The 25214-nt window shown below is 44.4% G+C and overlaps 1 protein-coding gene across 2 annotated transcripts; it reads left to right on the plus strand.

Annotated features, from left to right (window-relative positions):
• Nucleotides 1-1006: 1006 nt before the first annotated feature.
• On the plus strand, nt 1007-24301 carry myh7ba (myosin, heavy chain 7B, cardiac muscle, beta a). 2 transcript variants are annotated; one of them, XM_036532179.1, is made up of 42 exons: nt 1007-1169; nt 1558-1661; nt 2052-2195; nt 2508-2664; nt 2849-2876; nt 3539-3635; nt 4343-4363; nt 4533-4625; nt 4810-4873; nt 5235-5333; nt 5596-5699; nt 6128-6266; nt 6806-6924; nt 7514-7663; nt 7770-7940; nt 8619-8798; nt 9115-9247; nt 9811-9887; nt 10685-10772; nt 11098-11215; nt 11444-11567; nt 12274-12410; nt 13814-14069; nt 14799-15041; nt 15290-15466; nt 15759-15904; nt 16289-16379; nt 16822-17211; nt 17426-17552; nt 17745-17863; nt 18453-18649; nt 18938-19287; nt 19675-19799; nt 19962-20077; nt 20494-20686; nt 21374-21577; nt 21876-22001; nt 22600-22770; nt 22934-23038; nt 23179-23274; nt 23707-23841; nt 24235-24301. In XM_036532179.1, exons 1-42 carry the CDS (start codon nt 1070-1072, stop codon nt 24244-24246), a joined length of 5826 nt encoding a protein of 1941 aa, XP_036388072.1. In that variant the 5' UTR covers nt 1007-1069; the 3' UTR covers nt 24247-24301. The 2 variants fall into 2 exon arrangements, with proteins under 2 accessions (XP_036388072.1, XP_036388073.1); XM_036532180.1 differs by lacking the exons at nt 1007-1169; nt 1558-1661; nt 2052-2195; ... (1 more) ...; nt 2849-2876; nt 3539-3635 and adding an exon at nt 3712-4064.
• Nucleotides 24302-25214: the final 913 nt, after the last annotated feature.

The following is a 25214-nucleotide window of genomic DNA, read 5'->3' on the forward strand; positions in this document are numbered from 1 at the left end:
TAATAAAAGCAGCTGGACCAGTAATAGAAGCAGTAGTTAATTTAGGCATCTCAGCCTTTGCTAAAATCAGCTTGATTACCTGTATCAACAGTATACCAACCATTTCACAGTGTTGTAACCCTGTACTGTGAGTAATACTGGACTCTTTGTGAGATATACAATTGAATGCAAAGGCATGCATTTCTTTCATTGCTATGAACTTGACTCTAGTGCCATGGATGACAATAGCCCGATATATAGAAAGACACTGCCCTTTTGATTGCAGTAATCCCCGCTATAATATAATACCGTTATAAAAATAGCCTTAGGCTTAGGTTTGTGGCCAGATAAAAACGCTGCTTGCCTTTTGTGTCTATAGAGACACACGATCAGAACCAATAGGCTGAGTAGGAGGTAACACATGGGAATTTCTGACATATCTCCCTTAACCCTGACCTTGACGGAGACAATAAAAAGGGGGGCGCCCCATGCCGACGGTCCAATCCGTTGTGTGCGCTCTAAGGTTAGTACCTGGCTGTCCGTGCATTGTGCTTCACCCAGCCTATTGACGCTGCGCGTGGGTCTTAGACTGCTTACAGTTTTGTAGATTCCCGGATTTGTGGGCATCATTTGTTATCTAGGTTTAACAACAAACATTAAAAACGTTATTGTAGTAAAGGCAGTTCACATAATTTTCTTTACGCACCTTAGTCGCAAGCATGCGTGAACCCTCCACACAGAGAGGGTAACAGTTTACATCCAATAGTATTTAGATGCAGTTACTTGGATTCAGATACAGCGTGTGTATCATTTTGTTACTTAAAATATCTGCGCATGTCTTGTTATTATCCGGAATTACTACCCATTCTACTAAATTCTAATGTTTTTTCAAAGTTGACTGGCTTGCAAGATTTCAAGCAGATTAAAATACCGCAGATATATGAGAGTGGCTGTAATAGCAGGCAGGCAAAATAATGTCAAAAACCGAATAACAGTTTAATTTTGTGCATCTCCTTTTTTCAGGGATTTTTGAAAAGTCTCCTGCCGGTGGGTCAGTACTGTGTCTTGGTCGGACTGCGGAACTGCCACCATGGCCCGATTACTGGATATGAAAGAGTTTGGAGAAGCTGCAAACTACCTCCGCAAAACAGACCTGGAGCTTTTGGCTGTACAGACCGTGGCGTTCGACGGTAGTGTCAGAGAAAACCTGTAGCACGTACCCATGTTTACAGCTCTGCTAAAATAATCAGCGATAATTCGCGATTTTTAAATACACACTGGAGCAACAACCAGATTTTCGTGGTCGTTTTTTTTTTTTTTTTACTTCATGACTGTTTCATTAGCCGAACTATATATGTATATCAAAACACACATTACACATATTATTTCAGAAATTAAATATTAATGAAAAACAGTTGGTGGTAGTGTACCGTGTGTGCGTTTGGGGTCATGTGACTGAAACTGAAGCTAACAGAGATGAGAACGCAATCATGATTCTGAAGTAGCGCGCAATCCTGCAAAGAACTCCATCCACAATTTTGCGCATTGAATGACGGCTCCTCTCCCTCCCCTGCTCAGGTAAGAAGAGAGCGTGGGTGCCCGATGAGAAGGAGGCGTACATCGAGATTGAGATCAAGGAAATTAGCGGTGATAAAGTCATCGTCGAAACTAAGGATGGAAGGGTGAGTGAGCGGGACTCGTTGATCTTGCAGGTGTTTTTGGAGAGTTGTAATCAAAATATGTCCCTTAATAACACAATGGGCTATTTAGGGGTTTTCAGGAGTTGGAGCCAACTGGAATCAGTTCCAATTGCAAATCAGTAGAATCTTAGAACAAAACCAGCCCTGTAATCTGGATTTAGGTTAATAAATCAGATTTTATGTAGATCCGTGTGCAGTGGCTTGACTTATACATATAGTCAAATTCAAATTTGTTTTGCTATCCATTTTCCATTGCAATTCAGAGTTGAAGTTATGCCTCAAGATAAATACAGTGCAGCATCATACCTATATATTCATTGTAATTGTTAACTCATGCTACCAAACGAACTGTTTGTACCACCCCTCAACCAGACCCTGACAGTAAAGGAGAACGACATTCAGCAGATGAACCCCCCAAAGTTTGACATGATCGAGGACATGGCCATGCTGACGCACCTCAATGAGGCGTCCGTGCTCTTCAACCTGCGTCGTCGCTATAGCAACTGGATGATATACGTGAGTTCAGCCACCCCATTCACGTTTCAGACAGGAATGAATGTTAAAGGATCACCTGACAGAAAGAAGTCAGGAGATTCATGTCATTAGCCATTAGCCTTAGGTTTAAATGCTCCATCTGAATGCATGAATTCTGTCAATACCCCCTGCTCTGACTCACCAGAGCCATTCCACAACAACCCCCCTCATAACCCCACCCATTTCAGAAACTGTCCCAACATCTGTAAATTGAAAAACTGGAGACCTGCCTGTCAAAGAAGGCTCTGTTACATTCTTTAACACATAAAATTAATGTTTTTGTTTTCCCTGCAGACCTACTCTGGGCTGTTTTGTGTGACGGTGAACCCTTATAAGTGGCTGCCGGTCTACACTGCTCCTGTGGTTGCTGCTTACAAGGGAAAGCGCCGTTCTGAGGCTCCTCCCCACATCTACTCCATTGCTGACAATGCCTACAATGACATGTTGCGCAGTAAGAGACCTGCCTTTGTTGTAACTGCTGTACTCTGTTGCTTTGTGCCTTTTGGACTTCATCCATCAAGTGAGACACTTAATTAGATTAGTCTCCTTAATTAGTCATGGGTGAGGACAGTGCACCAGATGAAAAGTTTTCTATGGTTTTACATTGACAATGCTTTGCTGATGTTTCCCCACAGATCGAGAGAACCAATCAATGCTGATCACGTAAGTCCAGTTCATAGGCACTGAATATTCTTACACCCCGTCCCCACTTTAATTCAAGTGATGGGAATGTAGACCTCATGAAGGCTAAAGTGGGTGGGACTATCCTGTGTTACCAGTGACTCTGATGTGAACTGATCATTAGTTGTTTTTGTTTTTTTTTTTTATCTGAGAAAAGTGGTTGGTTCCAGACCGTTAAGAAATTGAGAATGGGTAGCTGCACCCATTAAGGAGTTCATGAAGCTTCAGTCTCCCATGATTGCTTAATTCAGCTGTGAGATTGTTAGCTACTAGCATGTTAGAAAGCATGTAGCTAGCAAGTTAGACTATTTATGTGCACGGGAGGTATGTGGAACTGTCCTAATTAAAACTTTAATATTTTTGGTCAAACATACTGATACTGATACTGAAAAAATCGTTAAATGTCCTTTTTGATTTTTTTAAATTTCTTATTTATTCTGCAGTCTCTCTCTGTTTATTAGAATTAAAATTTGTGTTGTTTTTGGAAGCAGTGCTTTTTTGCTTTTTGAAATATTTTTGTTATTATTTTTCTTTTATATGAAAATTCTGGATACATAGTTTTGGTTCAGCTGCAGCATGTGGCTAATTGTGAATTTTTTGTTGGTTTTGTTGTTTTGTACATATTTTTTGTCTACCACACCTAGCGGAGAATCCGGTGCTGGCAAAACTGTAAACACGAAACGTGTAATTCAGTATTTTGCCATTGTAGCTGCCCTGGGTGAAGCAGTCACCAAAAAAGGAGTAAGGCCAAATGCTCTACAGTTTTGCCTATTTTTCCCACCCATCCTTTTTATCAATTTTTAACTCTTCACTTTAATTTATTTTTGAGGGCTTGCTCAGTGTTGTACCTTTAAGGGTTGCGTGTGCTTTTTTTTATTTTTTTTTGTAAAGCCCTGCTCTTACTGTCTTATTACCTATTGCTGACCCCTGTGGTTTTTACAGTCCGTTTTTTTCCCAACCATTGCCACCCCTTTCTTCCTTTCCTGAATTCTTTTTCTTTTTAATATATTTTGTCATTAACATCTTGAATTCTCTCCTTTTTTGATTTTCACCCCAGTCCTGGTTTTATATCCATTTTTCATCCTGAAACCTGTCTCGTCCACTCATCTTCCATTCATTCCAATAGAAATACAAAGCCGTGTACACAAGCTTTAAAATAGTGTACCAGAGGTATGTTGCCAAAATCAGGTGTTCATTAATTAACAAAAATAATCTAGTATTAGCAGCGGATTATTAAATTTAACATCATTGAAGTGGTTTTCTAATGTTTCTGCTTATCTGTTAAATATTATTTCTTCTTAAAAACCTTTGCATGTTCTCTCATGAACTGTTGAAAAATGTTACTTTTAAACCTAAATTATCAGTACACGAAGTATCATTATTTGATCATAACAAATGGATTCTGTGAGACATGTATCTTTATTTATGGCAACATTTGTGTTTTACAGGGGCCTGCCACTAAAACAGGGGTAAGTTATTTTATTTGTAATATTGCTGTTCAAGAATAAGAATATTATATTAACAAAAAGGCACCATAGCAGTAGCAGTACCATTTAACTATTAAGAAATATTCAAAACCTCTTGTTCCTGTCTTAGTGAGTACCCAGTATGATTTCTGTTTCTCTCTTTCCCTCTCAGGGCACACTTGAGGACCAGATCATCGAGGCCAACCCGGCCATGGAGGCTTTTGGCAATGCCAAAACTGTGAGGAATGACAACTCCTCCCGATTTGTGAGTTTGAGGAACAAGGGTTTCTTCATTACTTCATTACTCAGTTACTCAATCATGAATTAATTTACAACTGGAATTCCATACAGAGCTTGAGGGGACCAAAAAGTTAGTTTCAGGTATTTAAATATTAAATATTTAACTGCTCCCTTCTTACCCCACCCCTGAACCCACCCCCCCTCCACAGGGCAAGTTCATCCGAATTCACTTCGGTCCCTCAGGGAAACTGGCCTCTGCTGATATTGACATCTGTAAGTGTAGTGTACAGGAATGATTCAATCAATGCCAAGAGTGCTGTGACCAGGGTTTTCCAAAATGACAATAATGCAGTGTTCTTTATCATCATGACTTAACCAGTTTCTAATAAGAAAGGAACTGTTGTGGATGTTACTGGTATAAACTAGTTGTATCAGTTATATAAGTTTTATCACTTATACAAGCTAATACCACTTTGTGTGTTGAATGCCACCTGTATTTTAATACTAAATTTGTTATTATGGAGAACTGTCACTAAATAAATGTAAAACAGTTGAATATCCACTCTTTATCAGACTTGAAGTATTTTTCTGTTCATTCTAAATGTTCAGAGTGTTGTATTTATTCTCTTGGTAGATCTTCTGGAAAAATCCAGAGTGATATTTCAGCAGCCCGGAGAGCGCAGTTACCACATCTACTACCAGATCATGTCCCAGAAGAAGCCAGAGCTTCTTGGTAGGAACGTTTAGGAATGATCCACTGTCAGAATGAGAAATGCCTCTGTGCTTGTCATGCGCCCCCACCCATTTAGAATTATCTCTGCAATAGTTAATATAGACCATTCATTTATAGCTCAAATACAATACATGTGAAGTGAAGTACAATGCACAAAGAGATTTGCAAAGATGCACTGAGTTCAAACACTTCCCTGAGTCGGGATCGAGTCTGTCAAAGCACAAAAGCACATGCTGCCAGTTAACAATGCTCTGTCCTGCAGACATGCTGCTGGTCTCCACCAACCCCTATGACTACCACTTCTGCTCGCAGGGAGTGACCACAGTGGAAAACCTGGATGACGGACAGGAGCTGCTGGCCACAGATGTAAGGACAGCTCAGACGAATGGTGTAACACTGAGAGCAGCCACTATAAAAAATACAGGATGACATCCCCTTCATGAGTTTTGGAAAAAAATTTGCTTCTAATGAAGAGAGGGTCCCCCTCATGATCCCCCTAATGGGTTGAGCTTATGCTGTCAGTCACAGACATGTAAAATTCAACCAAAAGAATCTTTTGTCCCTTACAAAATAGTGATTAGTTCAAGTCAGTAGGTCAACAATAGTTCAAAATATCTCCATACATTCATGTGTTCATGAAGCCATGCTGTCCCACTATGAACAGTTTTGACTGAATGGAATTTCAGGAGTTCTGACTGGCTGTCCAGATGAATTCTCTGGTCAGGTCAGCTGGCATAGCACTGCTCTTGAAATGGCAAACCTGATGCAAGTTTTCTTTTTTCTTCCTTTCCCAGAATGCTATGGACATCCTGGGCTTCAGTGCTGAAGAGAAGTATGGCTGCTATAAAATAGTGGGTGCCATAATGCACTTCGGCAACATGAAGTTCAAGCAGAAGCAGAGAGAGGAGCAAGCCGAGGCTGACGGCACTGAAAGTGAGACACGCCTAATAGTGCCTAGTCAGAACCAGAACCTCCCAAATAGAATGCAGCCTAAACTCTTATCAAATTTTTTGCTACCCGTTACATTATGCATTATCTTGGCTGGCAGATGACCTTAAGCAATGGTAGTTCATACGTTCTCTTAATTTATTAGGAATTTGTAGAACTGTGTATTTACTGTTAAGGTTAAGTGCCTTGCTCACTTGTCCAATGGCACCTGGGCATGAAATCTACCAGCTCTTGGTAGATTCCTTAACCACTTTTATACAGTATTACATAACAGTGAAAACTAACATGTCATCAGCCATCTGTTCTTCACTATGTTTGCACAAGGCTAGAGAGATTCTGATCTGTGTGAGATGTTTAAACCTTGTGGGCCAGTTGCAACAACCTTAGCAGAGACTCACTTGTTAGGGAAAACTATTTTATTTCTACTTTAGTTCAGTTTCAAGTTTATATGTCACATTTCTTCAGTTTAGTTCAGTATTCCTAATTTAGTCGTGTAATGGTCTGAACACCAAGTTTTTGTCTAGGTGCGGACAAGGCCTCCTACCTGATGGGGGTCAGTTCAGCTGACCTCATCAAGGGACTCCTGCACCCCCGGGTCAAGGTGGGAAATGAGTATGTCGTCAAGGGACAGAATGTCGAACAGGTGAGAGATCCCATGATGCTGTTGTATGCCTGATAATGCCTATGTATGATTTTCTTTCCAAAAAATGTATTTTTAAAAATAGTTTTTTGCTCCTTTGAAGAATCTAAAATATAAATTAGTTTTGATTTGTTTAACATCCCATTTGTGTTATTTTATAGTTCCAGTGTATTTATTATATTTCCAAAATGTGGAAAACAGTAAAAATAAAGAATAAAAGTTGTGTCCAAAATGGTACTTATATAATGTTGTATGGTGCTGATGGGGGATTTCTGCCTCTGTACCACTGTACCAATGTTTAGATGCTGTGTTGGCATTTTGTATTCCTCTGACATCTGTATACATACATATATACATGCATACACATATACATACATATGTATGCTTATGAGTTTCTCATCAGTGCTCATATTTGCTTGTAAATTAGATTAAAAGTCAGGGTTCTTTCACACTGGTAATAGCTGATGCCATGAGATACAGAAATCAACAGGCTCTGTAGAATCAGTGAGGTATCCAGGCAACAGTGGGAGACCATGTGACACCATTTGTCTTGTTTGTGGGTGTTTGTGTTGGGTGTGTGTGGGTGGTGTAGGTGAACTATGCGGTGGGTGCTCTGGCCAAAGCCACCTACGACCGCATGTTCAAGTGGCTGGTTGGGCGAATCAACAAGACCCTGTATACCTCCCTGCCACGCCAGTTCTTCATTGGTGTCCTGGACATTGCAGGCTTTGAGATCTTCGATGTAAGTTCCTCTCTTGGGCAAAAAAAAGAAATTCACTGGGTTTTAATGAATTGATCTTGCATTACCTCACATACAAACCCCCACCTTTCTATCTCTTTATTTCCAGCTCAACAGCTTCGAGCAGCTCTGCATCAACTTCACCAATGAGAAACTGCAACAGTTCTTCAACCACCACATGTTCATATTGGAGCAGGAGGAGTACAAGAGGGAAGGCATTGAGTGGACCTTCATTGACTTCGGTCTGGACCTGCAGGCCTGCATTGATCTTATCGAGAAGGTGCAGATTGCTCACACATGCACCAGCAGGAGGCCTTATTACCAGTGAATGTAGACAGAGGCTTCATAATCCTCAAAATGTGTTATCAGTGATTCCCTGATTTGACAACAGAGTTTTTCTGTGGATTGCAAATCGAGTGCTTTAAACAAGTCAGTGACTGACACCGCATGGTAGCTCCACATGTGGTAGGATTCATGAAGCATCAATCCCCCAACAGTACGCACTGCAGTCCTCCCTTAGTATACCACAGCTTATATATGGTGGTGGCGTTTATACCACAGGGCATCTGTGATTCCCAGTTACTGTTAAAAAGTAACTTTTACCAAAAATATTTGGATATTTATGGATAAAAACAGTGATATACAGCATGAGCACTGTAAAAGAGGGATTGGAGGATAAATCACCAGTATAATTAATTAGAGAATCCTATTAAGGAATTTGATACAATTCTTAAAAGGAAAGATAATGTGATAATACTATAATATCTGTACAATGTCTGGACACTGTGTGGAGAAATTGTCTGTAATTTTTGTAGATTATGTAATGTGTGACTTGGGTGTATAAGGCACTGTAATGTATGTAACAGGTCTTTAATGTGTAGGTATATTGTGTGCAGCATGCGTGTAAGGCATGTAAAGAGCAACAGTGTTTGTGTAACAAGCGTACGTGTTTCCTCAGCCCCTGGGGATCATGTCTATCCTTGAAGAGGAGTGCATGTTCCCAAAGGCCACGGATAACAGCTTCAAAGCCAAAATGTATGACAACCACATCGGCAAGTCGGCTAACTTCCAAAAGCCACGGCCTGACAAGAAGCGCAAGTATGAGGCCCACTTTGAGCTGGTGCACTACGCCGGCGTGGTGAGTGTGGGTCGTTAAAGAGGGCAATCATGGGATACGGGGACCTCCTATAACACAGTACTGAAAAAAACATTTGAGCAAAGTGGCAGATGATCCTACAATTAGGACCTTATATTTTTTTAATTGGCATCAGTCTATTTGATATTATTTGCTGCAGTATGTTAAGGTCACCATTAATTCACCATTAATAAAATGCTGATATCGCTCAGTCTGTAATGGACATGGTGTCTGTGTGCTCAGCCCACATTGGTGGATCAGCTGTTTACTTGTGGTAGAGAAATTCCTTTGTTTGTTGATTTATTATTTTTTCCCCCAGGTACCATACAATATTTGTGGCTGGCTGGACAAAAACAAAGACCCCCTTAATGAAACAGTGGTGGCATGTTTCCAGAAGTCATCCGGCAAGCTCTTGGCCAGCTTGTATGAGAACTACGTTGGCTCTGATGCAGGTAATGTAGGGGTGACGTCCAGTATTATTTCAATATTCAACTGTGAGCTCACTAATGGATTACTTCAGTGAGTATTGGAATGCTTTTAAATAAACAAAAAATTAATGACATAGTTTTGCTTGCGTTCCTCATCCACATTTATGAAGTATGGCTTAAGAACCTTATAATAGCAGTTAATTGATTATTATTGGCAATCTTCCTGTATGAAAGCAAGCTTACCAATACAGACCTTTGTGCAGTGAGTCAAGATGTGCAGTGAGTCAAGATAATTCTGAGTGGCAAGCAGAGAGTGTCGGACAGACAGTTACTAAACTACATGCAGCATCACTTTTGGCATGGCATCTGAGGGATGAGCACACAAACATCTGGTGTTTTGAAGGAAACTCTAACAATTAAGCAACTGAAGTGGTTTAGGGTGTTATGGATATCATATAGGTAGGCACAGTTGCTCACTATTATTTTTATTTCTGCTACCGTGCATCAGTGCAAAACATCAGAAGTGAAAAACCATTTATTCTACTCGTGTTTTCCGAGCACTGAAATGTCAGCGTGTCTCTTTGCAGTGGCCGACCACAAACCAGGAATAAAGGAGAAGAGAAAGAAAGCGGCATCCTTCCAGACTGTGTCCCAGCTACACAAGGTGGGACTGCTCTGGCCCCAGCACACATATGAAGGCTGTCATCTCAGCCTTCTACCATTATTACCATCATCATCATCATCATCATCATTATCACCATCTTCATTACCCTTATCACAATCATCATCATCTTTACCATCATTGTCTTAACCAGCACCTTCATGATGGGAGTTTAGCTCTGAATCACTCTGAAGATGATGTTGTCCACCTGCCCTGTTTGGAGTGTGCCTCACTCTCGTGGATGACTGGAGACACTTGAGTAATGTAAGCCAGAGCAGTCACTCTAAGTCACTCTCAGTGACACACGGCATAGCTGCATGTCTGAGGGTTTGCAGCTGGAAAGCTACAGGTGGGAAGAGTGGTTTGCTGGACAAACCCACCAAGCTTGCAAGGCTCGTCTGTGGAGAGGGAGGTAGTTAAGACTTGCAGTGATGTTTAGGGAAATTGACACATGAACATCACTTTAAGTCTGTGCTGCCTCTGTTCTTCAGCACTTCGGCCCAGCTCTGGGACCAGGTAAGTCGACAGGCAGGGAGCTCTCAGGGGGACTAAAGCATATTGGTTTGAAGTGGGGTGGGAGTGTAGCACAGTGGTAAAGAGTAGGGCTTGTAACTGAAAGGTTCCTGGTTTGATTCCCCGCTAGATCACTGCTGTTGTACCATTTGGCAAGGTACTTATCCCACAGTTGCCTCAGTAAATATCTGGCTGTATAAATGGATAACATGTAAAAACTGTAACCTATGTAAGTCACTCTTTTCCTCTTCACCATGCCCTCTGTCCTTCTGCCCGTCTGTCTGCAGGAGAACCTGAACAAGCTGATGACCAACCTGCGCAGCACCCAGCCTCACTTTGTGCGCTGCATCATCCCCAACGAGACCAAGACTCCAGGTACAGGACCCACTCTCCCAACTGCCTCAGGCATCCAGAACAGCTGCCAGCAACTCATACGTGTGGGTGTGAGTGTGTATGCGTATGACTGTATGCGTATGTTTGTATAAGAGAGAGTACGTGCATGTCTGTGTGGGTGCATGCGGGTTTGTGTGTGTGGAATTGAGGTGTATTGGGGAGTGACTGGTTCTGTCTGTGTGTGCGACATAGAGGCTTTCTTTGTGAGAGTGTATGTGTATGTGTACTGGTGATAATCAGTATATTTGTATATAATCTGAGGTGAGAAGAGTAGTGGCGTGACGCTGTGGCTATCTCCGATACGCAGGGGCCATGGACCCTTTCCTGGTGCTGCACCAGCTGCGCTGTAACGGCGTGCTGGAGGGGATCCGCATCTGCAGGAAGGGCTTCCCCAACCGCATCCTGTACGCAGAGTTCAAACAGCGGTGAGTGGGAATGTGCACACACACACACGTGTACACACTCACAGACCCTTCAGCTGGATCCCCTGCTCTGAATTAAACAGAGATGTGTGCAATGCACACACAAACACACACATACGCACACACACATATTCAGGCAGTTTATCAGATCACCATCACATGCCCTCACTTTTAATCTTTACCTCCCCCGAAAACAGAGCAAAGGTCAATCCACCTTTTTTGCCCCTGCAGATACCGCATTCTGAATCCCCAGGCCATCCCAGATGATAAATTTGTGGATAGTAGGAAGGCGGCCGAGAAGCTGCTGAGCTCTCTGGACATCGACCACAACCAGTACAAGTTTGGCCACACCAAGGTGACCGCGACCACACTGTGTCCTCATGGACTTTAGTAATGGGATAGTGAGGCTACATGGTACACTACATAACATGCTTTCAGCAAATCACATATCTCTTATAGTGGCATTTATCTTAAAAATAAACCAAGGGAACATTTTTTGGTTTGACGTCCCAAGCATTTCTCAGTCCACTCAGTAATGAACTCAGGCACACTTGCTATACCCAACCACATTCCCCAATATGAAGTACTTACTGATATCCAGATTTTTAAAGAAGTTCAAATTGTCATATTCCAGTTAACAAATAAATTTAAAAAAAGGAGTAAAAGTATTGATGCTTTAGCTGAATAAAGTTCAGGGTACTGTTGAAAAGCATATTGTATAGAAAATGAACCAGATGGAAATACAGATGGAGTGTATGAGTCAGGAAACCACAAATATGGTGAAAAAACATCCTGTCCCTTACTCCTTGCTCCCCTTAGCAATTCTGATCTCTAACCAGCACTCAGCCCCAAGGGTTCCCTTAAAGAGCAGTGATCTAAGATTAGTGTTTCTGAGAACAGGAAGGAAAGAGGGAGTGGAGAATGCTGACTTTCAGACACAATGAACAGAGTGGTTTTTACCTTTTTACCTCAGAGACACTGATTCTGCACCGGGTGGTGTCTCAGTCTCGGGTCAGAGACACTGACTGTGCACCGAGTGATGTCTGGGTCTTGTCCCCCAGGTGTTCTTCAAGGCAGGCCTGCTGGGGCAGCTAGAGGAGATGAGGGACGAGCGTCTGGCCAAAGTCCTGACCCTGCTGCAGGCCTTGAGCCGTGGCAAGATCATGAGGATGGAGCTGCAGAAGATGATGGAGAGAAAGTAAGCACAGCCATTATGATCGTCATACTTACACAGTATTACCAAAGTAATTGTTTGGTGCTTATTGGACAACCCCATATAAGCCTACTGACAGCTTCACATCTCTTTATTATTGGTAGTAGCACTGTAGTAGTGGTTGTTGTTGCAGTACTACCATCAGCAGCAATCTCAATAACATTCACGCTGCTTGTATATCCCAAAAAGCTCAAAAAGCCTATATCGTTTTGCATATTTTCCATTTACACAGCTGAATTCTGACTGCAGCGGTTACTTGGATCATTTGAATCATCTTTGGTGAATCCCCTGTCCCCCCACCACCACACCATACTCCTCACTCCTCCCTTCAGAGATGAGGTAGCCAGAGCTCAAACTACAACTGACCCTACAGTGAAATCCTGCAGCGCTCAGAAAAAAAAAATTTAATGCTGCACACTGCAGACATGGGTTTGAGCAGGTGGGAAGGGAGACGTGTAGATGGCGTGTGCAAGGCGTGTGTCTGCACACGTGTGTACATGTGTGTGGTCCCTTGGTGGTACCCCCCACATTTTAGTCAAAATAGTGACCTCGGAGGCCCGTGGTGATAGCAGTCAGACGGCAGCTGCTTGCCATCAGAACCGCCCCTTCACCCACCCACCCAGAAATAGCTTCTGATTGCCTCTGGCCCCTTTTGTCTGAGACGGCTGTAGTTTTAAGTGACCACATAGATGGAATAGCTGCCGGGTGGTAGGGGATTAAATCCTCTTATTTCAGCCAGGACTTTCGCTTTAAATAACAGATGGCCCACACCTCACCTTTGTCTGGCCCTGAGCACAGAGTGGCACTATGACAGCCGTTCCTGTTTGATTTACTCCCACATGCCTGCAGTCACTAATAAAGCTTATGACACATCCCCAGCTGCATCTGGGGGGATGAGACACAGCGTTAATTTAGATCAATTATTAATGGCTGGTCAGGCTCCCAGATCTTTTCACAGATTGTTTTTTAAATCGCTGGGAGGTTAAAGGCCTTAAAAAGTCAGAAACACTTTGCACCCCTTGTAGGAGCCTAAAAACATGAACTCCCAAAAGCTAAGTTAACGAAAACAATGGAACGGTATTTGAGATGAGAGGAAAACTAGAGACGATAAGAAAAGAAACTAAGCCTGTATTGAGGTACTCACTTCCAGTGTGTGTGCAGTTGAAGTCCCTACCTCTCTCTGCAGTGAGGCACAAGGGTTCCCATTTCTACTCTATGCACCCCTGAATTCTTTCCTACCAGGGAAGCTCAGTCTGTGTAGAGGGTCCCATACCCTCTCTGTGCGCCTTCGAATTACGTCCCTCTCTCCTTAGTGAAAGGAAGCGCAATCTGTGTAGAGGTTCCCATTCCCCTCTGTACGTGCCTGAATTCCTTCCCCCTCTCTGCAGGGAGGCACTGATGATCATACAGTGGAACATCCGTGCCTTTAACGCAGTGAAACACTGGCCCTGGATGAAGCTCTTCTTCAAGATCAAGCCCCTGCTGAGGAGCGCCACCACCGAGAAGGAGCTTGCCAGCCTGAAGGAGGAGTTCCTCAAGCTGAAAGAGGCGCTGGAGAAGTCTGAGGCCAAGCGCAAGGAGCTGGAGGAGAAGCAGGTCACTCTGATCCAAGAGAAGAATGACCTGTCCCTGCAGCTCCAGGCCGTAAGTACACCTGTTCCCTTTCGTTAGGACCAACTGACCTCCAGCCATCCACATCTCTTACAAAGACCTAACAGCACATTCTTCATAATAACAGGTAATAAATTGCATTTAAGTGTCACTTTTCAAGGATCTCAAAGTGCTTTACAGTGAATTGGCTTGGGGAGTGACTTACCACACCTGGGTGATGTACGGCAGCCGTTTTGATTAAATGCTCAGTTGGGAAAAGAGGGGTGTTAAATCCAGATCAAGATCAGTCAGACAAATTAATTGACAGCTCAGCTGGAAAACAAGCATACGCTATGTGCCCTCACAACCAGCGTAGGGAATCGTTGCCTTACAGGAATGACTCCAAAAATTGGGCACTTGTAATTCAAGCAGGGACACTTTGGATATCCCCTGGACACATTGGGACTAATATACAGAATGATGGATTTTATTGAAGACATAATTATTTAGAACTTTATCAATCTATAAAAATGTATATTTTTTTTCAATTCTGAACTAGTACTACTCCTCATGTGCAAAACTGAAATTTAGCACTGAGTGTAGAAATATGAAACTCACCATGTGGTGTGGCTTCATACAGATTGCCGTTTTCATGCTAAATACACCACTACCAATACAACATTGTTAGTTTAGAGAGCATGCAGAAATGTGAAGAAGGCATTTATGGGTTAAACAGTATAAAGCCACTGCTCTTTCTCTCTTTCTCTGGTTTCATGTCTCTAGGAGCAAGATAACCTAGCAGACGCAGAGGACCGATGTGACCTGCTGATCAAAACCAAGATCCAGCTGGAGGCCAAAGTGAAGGAGTTGATGGAGCGGCTGGAGGACGAGGAGGAGATGAATGCCAGCATCCTCGCCAAGAAGCGGAAGCTGGAGGACGAGTGCGCTGAGCTGAAGAAGGACATTGATGACCTGGAGATCACGCTGGCTAAGGTGGAGAAGGAGAAGCACGCCACCGAAAATAAGGTGAGAGGGGGAGCTGGGAGGTGCATGTCCTGTGGCCCCCCATGATATTTGATTAGTCAGACCTCACGTTTTCTTCCTCACATGCACTACATGAACTATGCAGGGTTCTTAGATTTTCCTTTGTGAGCTCTGATACGAAAACTAGCTGGCAAGAAAACACAAAGAGTCTGAGCAGACTGCAACACAATCAGAGTTCACAGAAGAGGGGATCAAACCTCATGCACACTCCTCCTCTTCTTCCTCCGCAGGTGAAGAACCTGATTGAGGAGATGGCAGCTCTGGATGAGACCATCCTGAAGCTGACCAAGGAGAAGAAGGCCCTGCAGGAGGCTCACCAGCAGACACTGGATGACCTTCAGGCCGAGGAGGACAAGGTCAACACACTGACCAAAGCCAAGGCCAAGCTGGAGCAACAAGTGGATGACGTGAGTACACCTGGCACTGCTCTTTGTTCAAGGTTTAACCTATGGTGGAGAGTCAGAACTTACAGACACCTTTCAAATGTTAGAGGGTCACATGATCTTGTCATCAGTAGTCAGCAATGAGAAACAATACAGGCTACATTAGAGGTTGATTTCAGACTTCAGGTTCAGATAAGAGGTTCAGGAGTGAGTGAAACCATCAGTTGGTAACCTTTGTGTGTTGTTGCACTTGTAATTGCATTAGCTTCACACCCTAAAAACCTGGTATCTCCCTCCAACCCCATTCCCATCCCAGCTGGAAGGCTCCCTGGAACAGGAGAAGAAGTTGCGTTTGGACCTGGAACGAGCCAAGCGCAAGCTGGAGGGGGATCTCAAACTGTCCATGGAGTCTGTCATGGACTTGGAAAATGATAAGCAGCAACTGGAAGAGAAACTGAAAAAGTAAGATATATACACACATTTTCTCTGGTGTTAAGGGATGTCATATGACTCCTTCACCCAATGGTGAGAAAGAACAGAGCCAGCAAAAGTATCTACAGTGCATGTGCTCCCCTCCCAAGGACTGTGGGTGATGGCACTGTGACAGCACAGTAAGGGAAATAAATGACTGACATAAATGAATGAGTAGAGATCCTTACTACTCATTATTCTGTACTTATATGACTTATTAAGAATTTATACAAATAAATGTATGTATTGTGATTATATTTAAACACGCAGGTAGGTGGTGGTAAATCTTTACATCTCAGATCTTTAAACCTCTGATGATATGTGTAAGCTGATCCTTCCTGAAATGATTGTGTTGCTTCTTCCTCCTGTGATCAGGAAAGACTTTGAAATGAATCAGATCAGCTCCAAGGTTGAAGATGAGCAGGCATTGGTGATTCAACTACAGAAGAAAATCAAAGAGTTACAGGTTAGCGACTTCTGTTTTTTTTTCTGCAGAGCACAGACAGGGATATGTCAGCAGATTTTGCATGGTACTTTGAACTTGTACTACTACATTGTAAATGTAGTAATCATATCATTATGCTTACATGGTGAGCTGTGTAGTTTGACTGATGGCTGTTACCATCACGCTGTGAATCTTAGCATATACCCTTTACCAGAACAATTTATAATTTTGCAACAAACAATGCTATTTACAGGTTTACCACAGAGAATAACCTACTCATATGCAACCTCTTTATCCAGCTGGCTCTTTACTGAGGTACAGATAAAGGAACCATTGAAAAGGAGTGCTCTGCCTCTCACCTGTAGGTGTAGGAAATGAGGACTGCTGGTATAATGGTTTGAAGGTGTTATAAGGGCTCTTGTACCTTTTTTTTAATCTGAGGCATTCTCCACCCCCTCCCCAGGCGCGCACAGAGGAGCTGGAGGAGGAGCTGGAAGCAGAAAGGGCATCGCGGGCAAAGGTGGAGAAGCAGCGGGGTGACGTAGCGCGGGAGCTGGAGGAGCTGAGTGAGCGGCTGGAGGAGGCGGGCGGGGCCACCTCCGCCCAAATCGAGATGAACAAGAAGAGGGAGGCCGACTTCCTGAAGCTGCGGCGGGACCTGGAGGAGGCCATGCTGCACCACGAGGCCACGGCCGCCGCCCTGCGGAAGAAGCACGCGGACAGCGTGGCCGAGCTGGGCGAGCAGATCGACAGCCTGCAGCGGGTCAAGCAGAAACTGGAGAAGGAGAGGAGCGAGGCCAAGATGGAGGCCGACGACCTGGCCTCCAACCTGGAGCAGCTCTCCAAGAGCAAGGTGGGAGGAGCTGGCGCTAGGAAGGGTGGAATATGTGGGTGTACCACTGAGCTCTTCTTAGTTAATGACATGGTACTCCAGTGCCTCCACTAGACCAAAAACTATGTCTTTGACATCCCATACAGTGTGTTGGAGTGTTGGATAAAAATGCACAGATTGGAGCTAGGTTTGTGAGTGTGTGAGAGAGACTGAGACTCTGCTCTTTCGTTCCCAGGCTAACTCTGAGAAGATGTGCCGGATGTACGAGGACCAGCTGAGCGAGTCCAAAGCCAAGGTGGAGGAGCTCCAGAGGCAGCTGAATGAAGTCACCTCACAGCGAGCCAGAGCCCAGGCAGAGAGTGGTGAGTGATGACCTGATGGAGGTGGATGGAGGGACAGAGGGATAGATGAATGAATGAGGGAGAGGAGGTGCAAGAGAATGATGAAAAAGAGAGGGATAAGGGAAGGATGGATATGGTTACGGTGGAGACCGTCTCCAGGCTGACACTTCAGGTTATGCTCACCATCTGTTCCCACCCCTCCTGTCTGTGCAGGTGAGCTGGGCAGGAAACTGGAGGAGCGTGAGGCTCTGGTCACCCAGCTGCAACGCACCAAGAACTCCTTCTCCCAGAATGCAGAGGAGCTCAAGAAGCAGCTGGAGGAAGAGAACAAGGTCAGAGACAGCATAAGCAAGAGGTTTTTGGGTGTGGGTTCACCAAATAAGGACCACGGTCAACACTGCTCAGGGGGAAGTTATATGAAAAAGACTGCAGTGCCAATACTGAAATATCATTATTCACATGTCTACCTTGTTTGAAAAATTAATTGAATTATTTTCATTGTTCCAATTCACCTATGATCTTTGTTTGCATGTCAAAGACATTTGATGTCACCGCTGTATGAGAAAGATTTTGCACACCATGTGGCCTAAGTTGCAGTGACTGATGCATTGTTTATGATTTTGTGGCCACTTAGTCTTCTTAGCCAGTGACGGCTGCCCATTCAGATCTTAATGTGAAAACAAAAGTAATTTTAGTCATAAGGACAGCCCTTTGTAATCAAACACAAAAGCAACCATCCCACAGCAGACAGTTTCGAAAGCCCTTCTCTGTGATTGTGGATGTGGCTACGCTGTTTACAGTGCTCTATTTAGTAGAGCCTTGTACCATATAAAGATACCCTTATCTAATTCTGGGGAACTGTGGGTAATGACTCACCTGAAAAGTGATGCAGCTGACAGTCTTTGTGGTCGGGGGTCACAGGCAAAGAACGCCCTGGCTCACGCGCTGCAGTCCTCCAGACATGACTGTGACCTGCTGAGGGAGCAGTACGAGGAGGAGCAGGAGGCCAAGTCAGAGCTCCAGCGTGCTCTGTCCAAGGCTAATGCTGAGGTGGCTCAGTGGAGGACCAAGTATGAAACTGACGCCATCCAGAGGACTGAGGAGCTTGAGGAGGCCAAGTAAGTAAGGGGATGGACCAAGGACTATCTTTTTTGGCATTTTTCATCTGACTCAGTTAACAAGAGAGCAGGAGACAGCGCTGTTATGACAGCTGCCTGGTTGCGGTCAAAAATGCTATTTGTCCTATTTGTGTAAAGCTCATGGACCTTCTGTCTTAGTGTAGGTACTAATAAACATCCACACATTACCAGAAAAAAAATAGAAAATTAGATTTCATCAAGGTGCACAGTCCCACCACTGCTTTTTCACTGAAAACAGAAATGCCTTAAAAATGTGTGTGTAAACAGGAAGAAGCTGGTGACACGCCTGCAGGACGCAGAGGAAGCTGTGGAGGCCGCCAACGCCAAGTGCTCCTCGCTGGAGAAGACCAAGCACCGGCTGCAGACGGAGATCGAGGACCTGGTGGTGGACCTGGAGCGGTCCAACTCCGCCGCCGCCGCCCTGGACAAAAAGCAGCGCAACTTCGACAAGGTGCTGGCCGAGTGGAAGCAAAAGTTCGAGGAGACGCAGTCGGAGCTGGAGTCCTCGCAGAAGGAGTCCCGCGGCTTGAGCACCGAGCTCTTCAAGCTGAAGAACGCCTACGAGGAGGCGCTCGACCACCTGGAGACCGTCAAGCGGGAGAACAAGAACCTCCAAGGTATCACACTGCTGGCTGCCGATGAACCAGGTCAAACAGAACTTGAGGGATGAAAAAGGAATGTTGAACAGCAGCTTACTGCACAGTCGTCATTTAACTTATACATCCATTTGGGGACTTAAGAGAGTTTCTGCTGTTTAGAAGTGTTACAGATTATTTGAAAGCAAACCCCAGGGGAAGTGTTTGCTGGGACATACTAAGCGCACACTGAGCATTATGTACAAGCATGATTGATTAACACCTGGTAACTCAAACCAGAAAGTTTCCCATGGTATTCCATTCTCAAAGAACCATACTAGGTACCATGTTAACCCTTTGCGTAACTCCTTCCAAAACATGAGCCTAGGGAGTCTTGCCCTAATGAGTTTTCTTCTTGCTCCCCTGTAGAGGAGATTGCCGATCTGACGGACCAGATCAGCCAGGGCGGGAAGATGATCCACGAGTTGGAGAAGATCAAGAAGGGGCTGGATCAGGAGAAGAGCGAAATCCAGGCTGCGCTGGAGGAGGCTGAGGTATACCATCATCCTTGGGTTATCATTAATGATAATATATTACACAATGTAGTTATTATTATTTGGCCTTATATTCTTATTAATCATTATGCATATCTTACATTTTACATTTAACCCAATTATACAGAATTATACAGAATTTGGGATCTCACTCTCTCTCAGGGCACTCTGGAGCATGAGGAGAGCAAGACCATGCGCATCCAGTTGGAGCTCAACCAGATCAAGGCCGAGATCGACAGGAAGCTGGCGGAGAAGGACGAGGAGATTGACAACCTCCGGTAAGAGCGTCTTCGCCAGGCTCTTGCTGTAGGTCACTTCCTCTAGCTCAGCTCACATTGTACACATCATTTACACATTTATATGGTTATTTATTATAGGATATTTACTGTACTGAAGCAATTCAGGCTAAGCATTACTCTCAGAGAATACAACAGCAAATAGGGTGACCCCCCCCAGCAACTGAGCCTGAAACCTTTGGGTAACAATGCCATGCTCAATCACCTCGCCACGCTGTCAAGATGTGCCTCACAGAAGAGAACAAGGGCATTTCCGGATGAACTGAGACAGATCAGAAGCAGCAGCAGCAGGGAAACCCTGATCAGCCTGCAGCGTATCATATAATGCAGTGTAGCCACTAGCCTGTGTGTGGCAGGCTGTCTCATCCTCCCTGCCTCCACCCCCCCACCCCCTCCAGCCGGAACCACCAGCGTGCCCTGGAGTCCATGCAGGCCACTCTTGATGCAGAGGCCAAGTCCCGCAACGAGGCCATCAGGCTGAAGAAGAAGATGGAGGGCGATCTGAACGAGATGGAGATCCAGCTGAACCACGCCAACCGCCAGGCCACCGAGTCGCAGAAGCTGGTGCGCCACCTGCAGGCCCAGATTAAGGTGAGTGACTCACATGAGACGGAGAGCACCAGCTATCAGAGGCTGCTGGCAGATATCTGCCCTTCTTCTGGAGTGGGCTGTGTACCTTGCAATTCTCGTGAGTGTGTGTTGGAGATCCAGTACTGAATGATGCTGTGATTAATTATCCTATTTATCCTTACTTTTTGTTGCTGTCTTTATTATTACATAACACATTATGTCACATTATGACATTATTAATCTGAGACATCACCATCCCAATTCTAAGCACATCTGGGCACTGAAAGGTTGGTGCTCTTTAAGACAAAGAACAAGTAATTTCAATGAAGCAAAACAGTGCGGTTGAAACCAGACCCTTGGCTGTAATGCCATTATTGTCTGCTCTCTGATATCACTTGGCTAAAAGACACCGATGAGGCGGCATTGTAGCATAGTGATAAGGAGTAGAGTTTGTGACCAAAAGGTTGCTGGTTCGATTCTCCAACGGGCCACTGCTGCTATACCCTTACACGAGGTACTTAAACCAGAAATGCCTCAGTAAAATATCCAGTGATATATATGGGTAACGTAAAAACTGTAACCTATGTAAGTCACTCTGGATAAGAGTGCCTGCTAAATGACAACGAGATGACAGACTAGCTGTCTGGCAGAGACAGGGTCACTGACCCGAAATGTTTTTTCTGTTCTCGAACCCTGTGGCCCCACCAGGACCTGCAGATCGAGCTGGACGAGACGGTCCACCAGAACGAGGAGCTGAAGGAGCAGACGGCGGTGACGGAGCGGAGGAACAACCTGCTGACGGCGGAGGTGGAGGAGCTGAGGGGCCTGCTGGAGCAGAATGACCGCGCCCGCAAGCTAGCCGAGCACGAGCTGCTGGAGGCTACCGAGAGGGTCAACCTGCTGCACTCACAGGTGCCTCACCTCGGGCAAGAGAGAGGGCGAGAAAGAATTGGGAGGGCATTGAAGTTTAAGGGGTGTCAGTTCCAGATAAAGGTTTTTCCCGTTGATATGAATTGTGTTCGGACACACCAGTCAGCTTATAATAAATTGTACTAATTCTTTGCATATTTTACACACTAAGTTACGTATCTCATATCTGAAATCTCGTCAGAATGGGACAAGAAATGTCAGTGTTACAGACACTCACACAAACACGCACAGACAAACACAGACACACAGTCACTAAACCTTGCCTTGTCTGTTCTCTCAGAACACAGGTCTGATCAACCAGAAGAAGAAGCTGGAGGCTGATCTGTCCATGCTGTCAGGGGAGGTGGATGAAGCTGTGCAGGAGTGCCGCAACGCTGAGGAAAAGGCCAAGAAGGCCATCACGGATGTGAGTAACTCTTATTGGAGTGTTATTATGTGTATTAGTGGGTCCCAATTTGGGTGGTTTCCATGATACCCAAATCACCCAGTCAGAATTTGAGTGCGTGTGGTCATTGCGTGACGCTTTTTAAAATGGCCTGTCATTGGCACTGGCACTGTCTTTTGAACATGCATTAACATCACAGGACAAGCTTCCTTGAGCTTGATTTCCCCCTTTAACAAGGCTGCACACCTGGATTAGCCCTGGTTAATGTCTGTGGCCACTGTATTCCTTCAGAGAAATCCACTGACTGAGGAAAAACAGACATGGGCAAACAAGGCCTCATGAACCGTAAAAATGGAGGCAACTATGATACATTACCAGTGACCTGCTGATTATGTATCAGTCATGGTGTGTTACTGGCAAAATGACAGCAAAATGTTTAGATGCTGGATGAGCCAGTGATTGACAACACACCACATCTCCACTGATTAAGGAGTTACTTTGTTTTCACTAGTCAATGAAATTGTTAGTTAGCTAGCATGTTGGACCTGTTAAAAGCCCCTTCCAGCCCTTTCTTGCTCAGCAGATTAAATCCCACCCTCTCTCCCTCTCTCTCCTGCAGGCGGCCATGATGGCAGAGGAGCTGAAGAAGGAACAGGACACTAGTGCTCACCTAGAGAGGATGAAGAAGAACATGGAGCAGACCATCAAGGACCTGCAGATGCGCCTGGACGAGGCTGAGCAGATTGCCCTCAAGGGCGGCAAGAAGCAGATCCAGAAACTGGAGAGCCGGGTGAGAACGATTCCCTTACACACAATTACATACATGTAAATTTCTTTTCATTACAATCCCTGTTCACAATGGCTCAGGCAACCTTTTGTTAACCAGTTATGCAGTTACAGAAATGAAAGATTAAATGAGTGAATGCACTGACCTCTGACCCCTAACCTCTCAGGTGAAGGAGCTAGAGAACGAGCTTGAGTGTGAGCAGAAGAAAAGCAATGAATTCCAGAAGGGAGTGCGCAAGTACGAGAGGAGGATCAAAGAGCTCACCTACCAGGTACGCAGAAGCTCTTGGCCTGAGTGTCATGGGTTCAAATCCTGGCTCTGGCTGGCCATTGTTTCCTTGAGTTCACCTACCAGACATGCAGCTGTTTTTAACCTGAGGGTCACGGGCTGTTGCCGTTGTCTTTGTTGCAGACAGAGGAGGACCGCAAGAACCTGGCACGTCTGCAGGAGCTCATTGACAAGCTGCAGTCCAAGGTGAAGAGCTACAAACGGCAAACTGAGGAGGCGGTAAGTTCAACTGCTGCATTACCGCACACACCAACGGACACCAAGCATTATACCGCTAACCCCTCTACCTGTATGTCCCAAGTGCACCTCAAGAGAACACATACTGTGGTCTGCTTAAGAAAAAGGAAATGTTTCTACACCACAGGTTCTTCAGGTGTTTATTTGGTATGTTGGCCCTAGAAAATCATTGCCCAAACTGAGCAACTGAGGTAACAAAACGATGCTAAACCTGTTTTGGTGCTGCACCTTAGTACCTTTTACATCCTTTGACTCTTCTCATCCAAGTCGCTTCCCTAATTTTGTATGCAAACAACATGACCCATGGTTTAATACAAAGAATCTATACCATTTTCCCTTCCCAGCAAAGAATGTGTGACATGCCACAGTACCAGCTCTGTTTTTGTGTAACCAACCAAGTGGTTCCACCCTCAGGAGGAGCAGGCCAACTCCAACCTGTCCAAGTACAGGAAGATCCAGCACGAGCTGGACGATGCAGAGGAGCGTGCCGAGATGGCCGAGACGCAGGTCAACAAGCTGCGTATTCGCACTCGGGACCAAGGGGGAAAGGTGAGCTCCGAAACACACCGTCACACAAACTTTATGATCCTCTCTGGAATGGCACAAGTGTCATTTTATAGGTTAAGTTATCCAGCGTGTCATTTGATAGGACTGGAGGCTGGACAGGGATCGCACTGTTTTGTCTTAGTTCTGTTGTGTTGTGGACAACTACTGTATACCTGTGTATTTAAATACATAACACAGGGGAAAGAAAAACATTTAATGTTGTATATATTCCATTCAAAGTGTACAGACATGCAATGCAAAGGAATGGGAGACTGGGGCAAAAAAGTCGAACTCCCCCATCTCTACTTTATGTCTGTGTACATTTTCCGCAATAGCAGACACCAGCTTAAGTGTAATGTTGCCTGCGGATGTAAACAGATTCATCTTCTGTTCCAGCTGGCAGAATGAAAAGGAAAACGTCAAACAGCAGGCTGCTACCAGAAAGCACACCCAGGAAGCTGCAACAGCTTCGGGTGACACTGTCATAATGGAACTAATTAAAGCTCATCAATTTTAATGTGTGTCCATCTTTTTTACTGTGTCTCCTTACTGGCTCAACAGAAACCACCATTCATAGGGACCTCTATAGCTCCCATTATTAAATCACACCGTGTTACCTTACTCAAAGGTACACTCACAGGAACTAAACCTGCGACATCTGGAATACCATCCTGGCTCTTTAACCCATACTCCTGAAAGAACACCACAACAAAAAAAGTAATAAAATATCATCCTGGAGTTAACTCTGTGACAAGCTCCGACGCCTCTTCCACAGCACAGCTAAAACAGCAGTCATCCATCATCAGACTACCCAGCACAAGAGACCACACATGAAGGTGCGAGAGTTTATTTCATTTCGTTTACAAACCATACAGTTAAATAACAAATTAAATCAAGAACCATCCAACACAGGAGAAAATAAGGAGAGAGATTAGAAGGATATGTGGTAAAATAAATACCAGTAGAAGCGTTGTTGAGTAAGAGAGAGTGCAGTATGTTGCGTGTGTGTGTGTGTGTGTGCATATGCCTAGATCCACTACTGGTTGGTCAGTGCTGCTTATATGACTCTTTCTGTGTGCAGTGTATCTTAGTTTCTGTGATATTCCAAAACCAAAAAACAACAACAAAAAAAAAAAAACATTTATAGAGGTCTATTCAGTTTGCAGAGCAAACATGGTGACGTCAACAAAAGACTATTAATTCTGTGTGGTAATTATGATGTATTTTAGTTTTGCTATGTTGCATTAAATGTATTAGTCTGGAAAAAAATGATATAGTTAGTCACAGCAAAAAAAAATTCACCTTTATAAGGGATTTAAATGTGATTTGCTCAGAACTGCTAATGCATTTTGTCCAGTATGAAGACAGAACAGACT

Source organism: Megalops cyprinoides, chromosome 6, assembly GCF_013368585.1.
Source record: "Megalops cyprinoides isolate fMegCyp1 chromosome 6, fMegCyp1.pri, whole genome shotgun sequence".
In the NCBI taxonomy this organism is placed as follows: Eukaryota; Metazoa; Chordata; class Actinopteri; order Elopiformes; family Megalopidae; genus Megalops; species Megalops cyprinoides.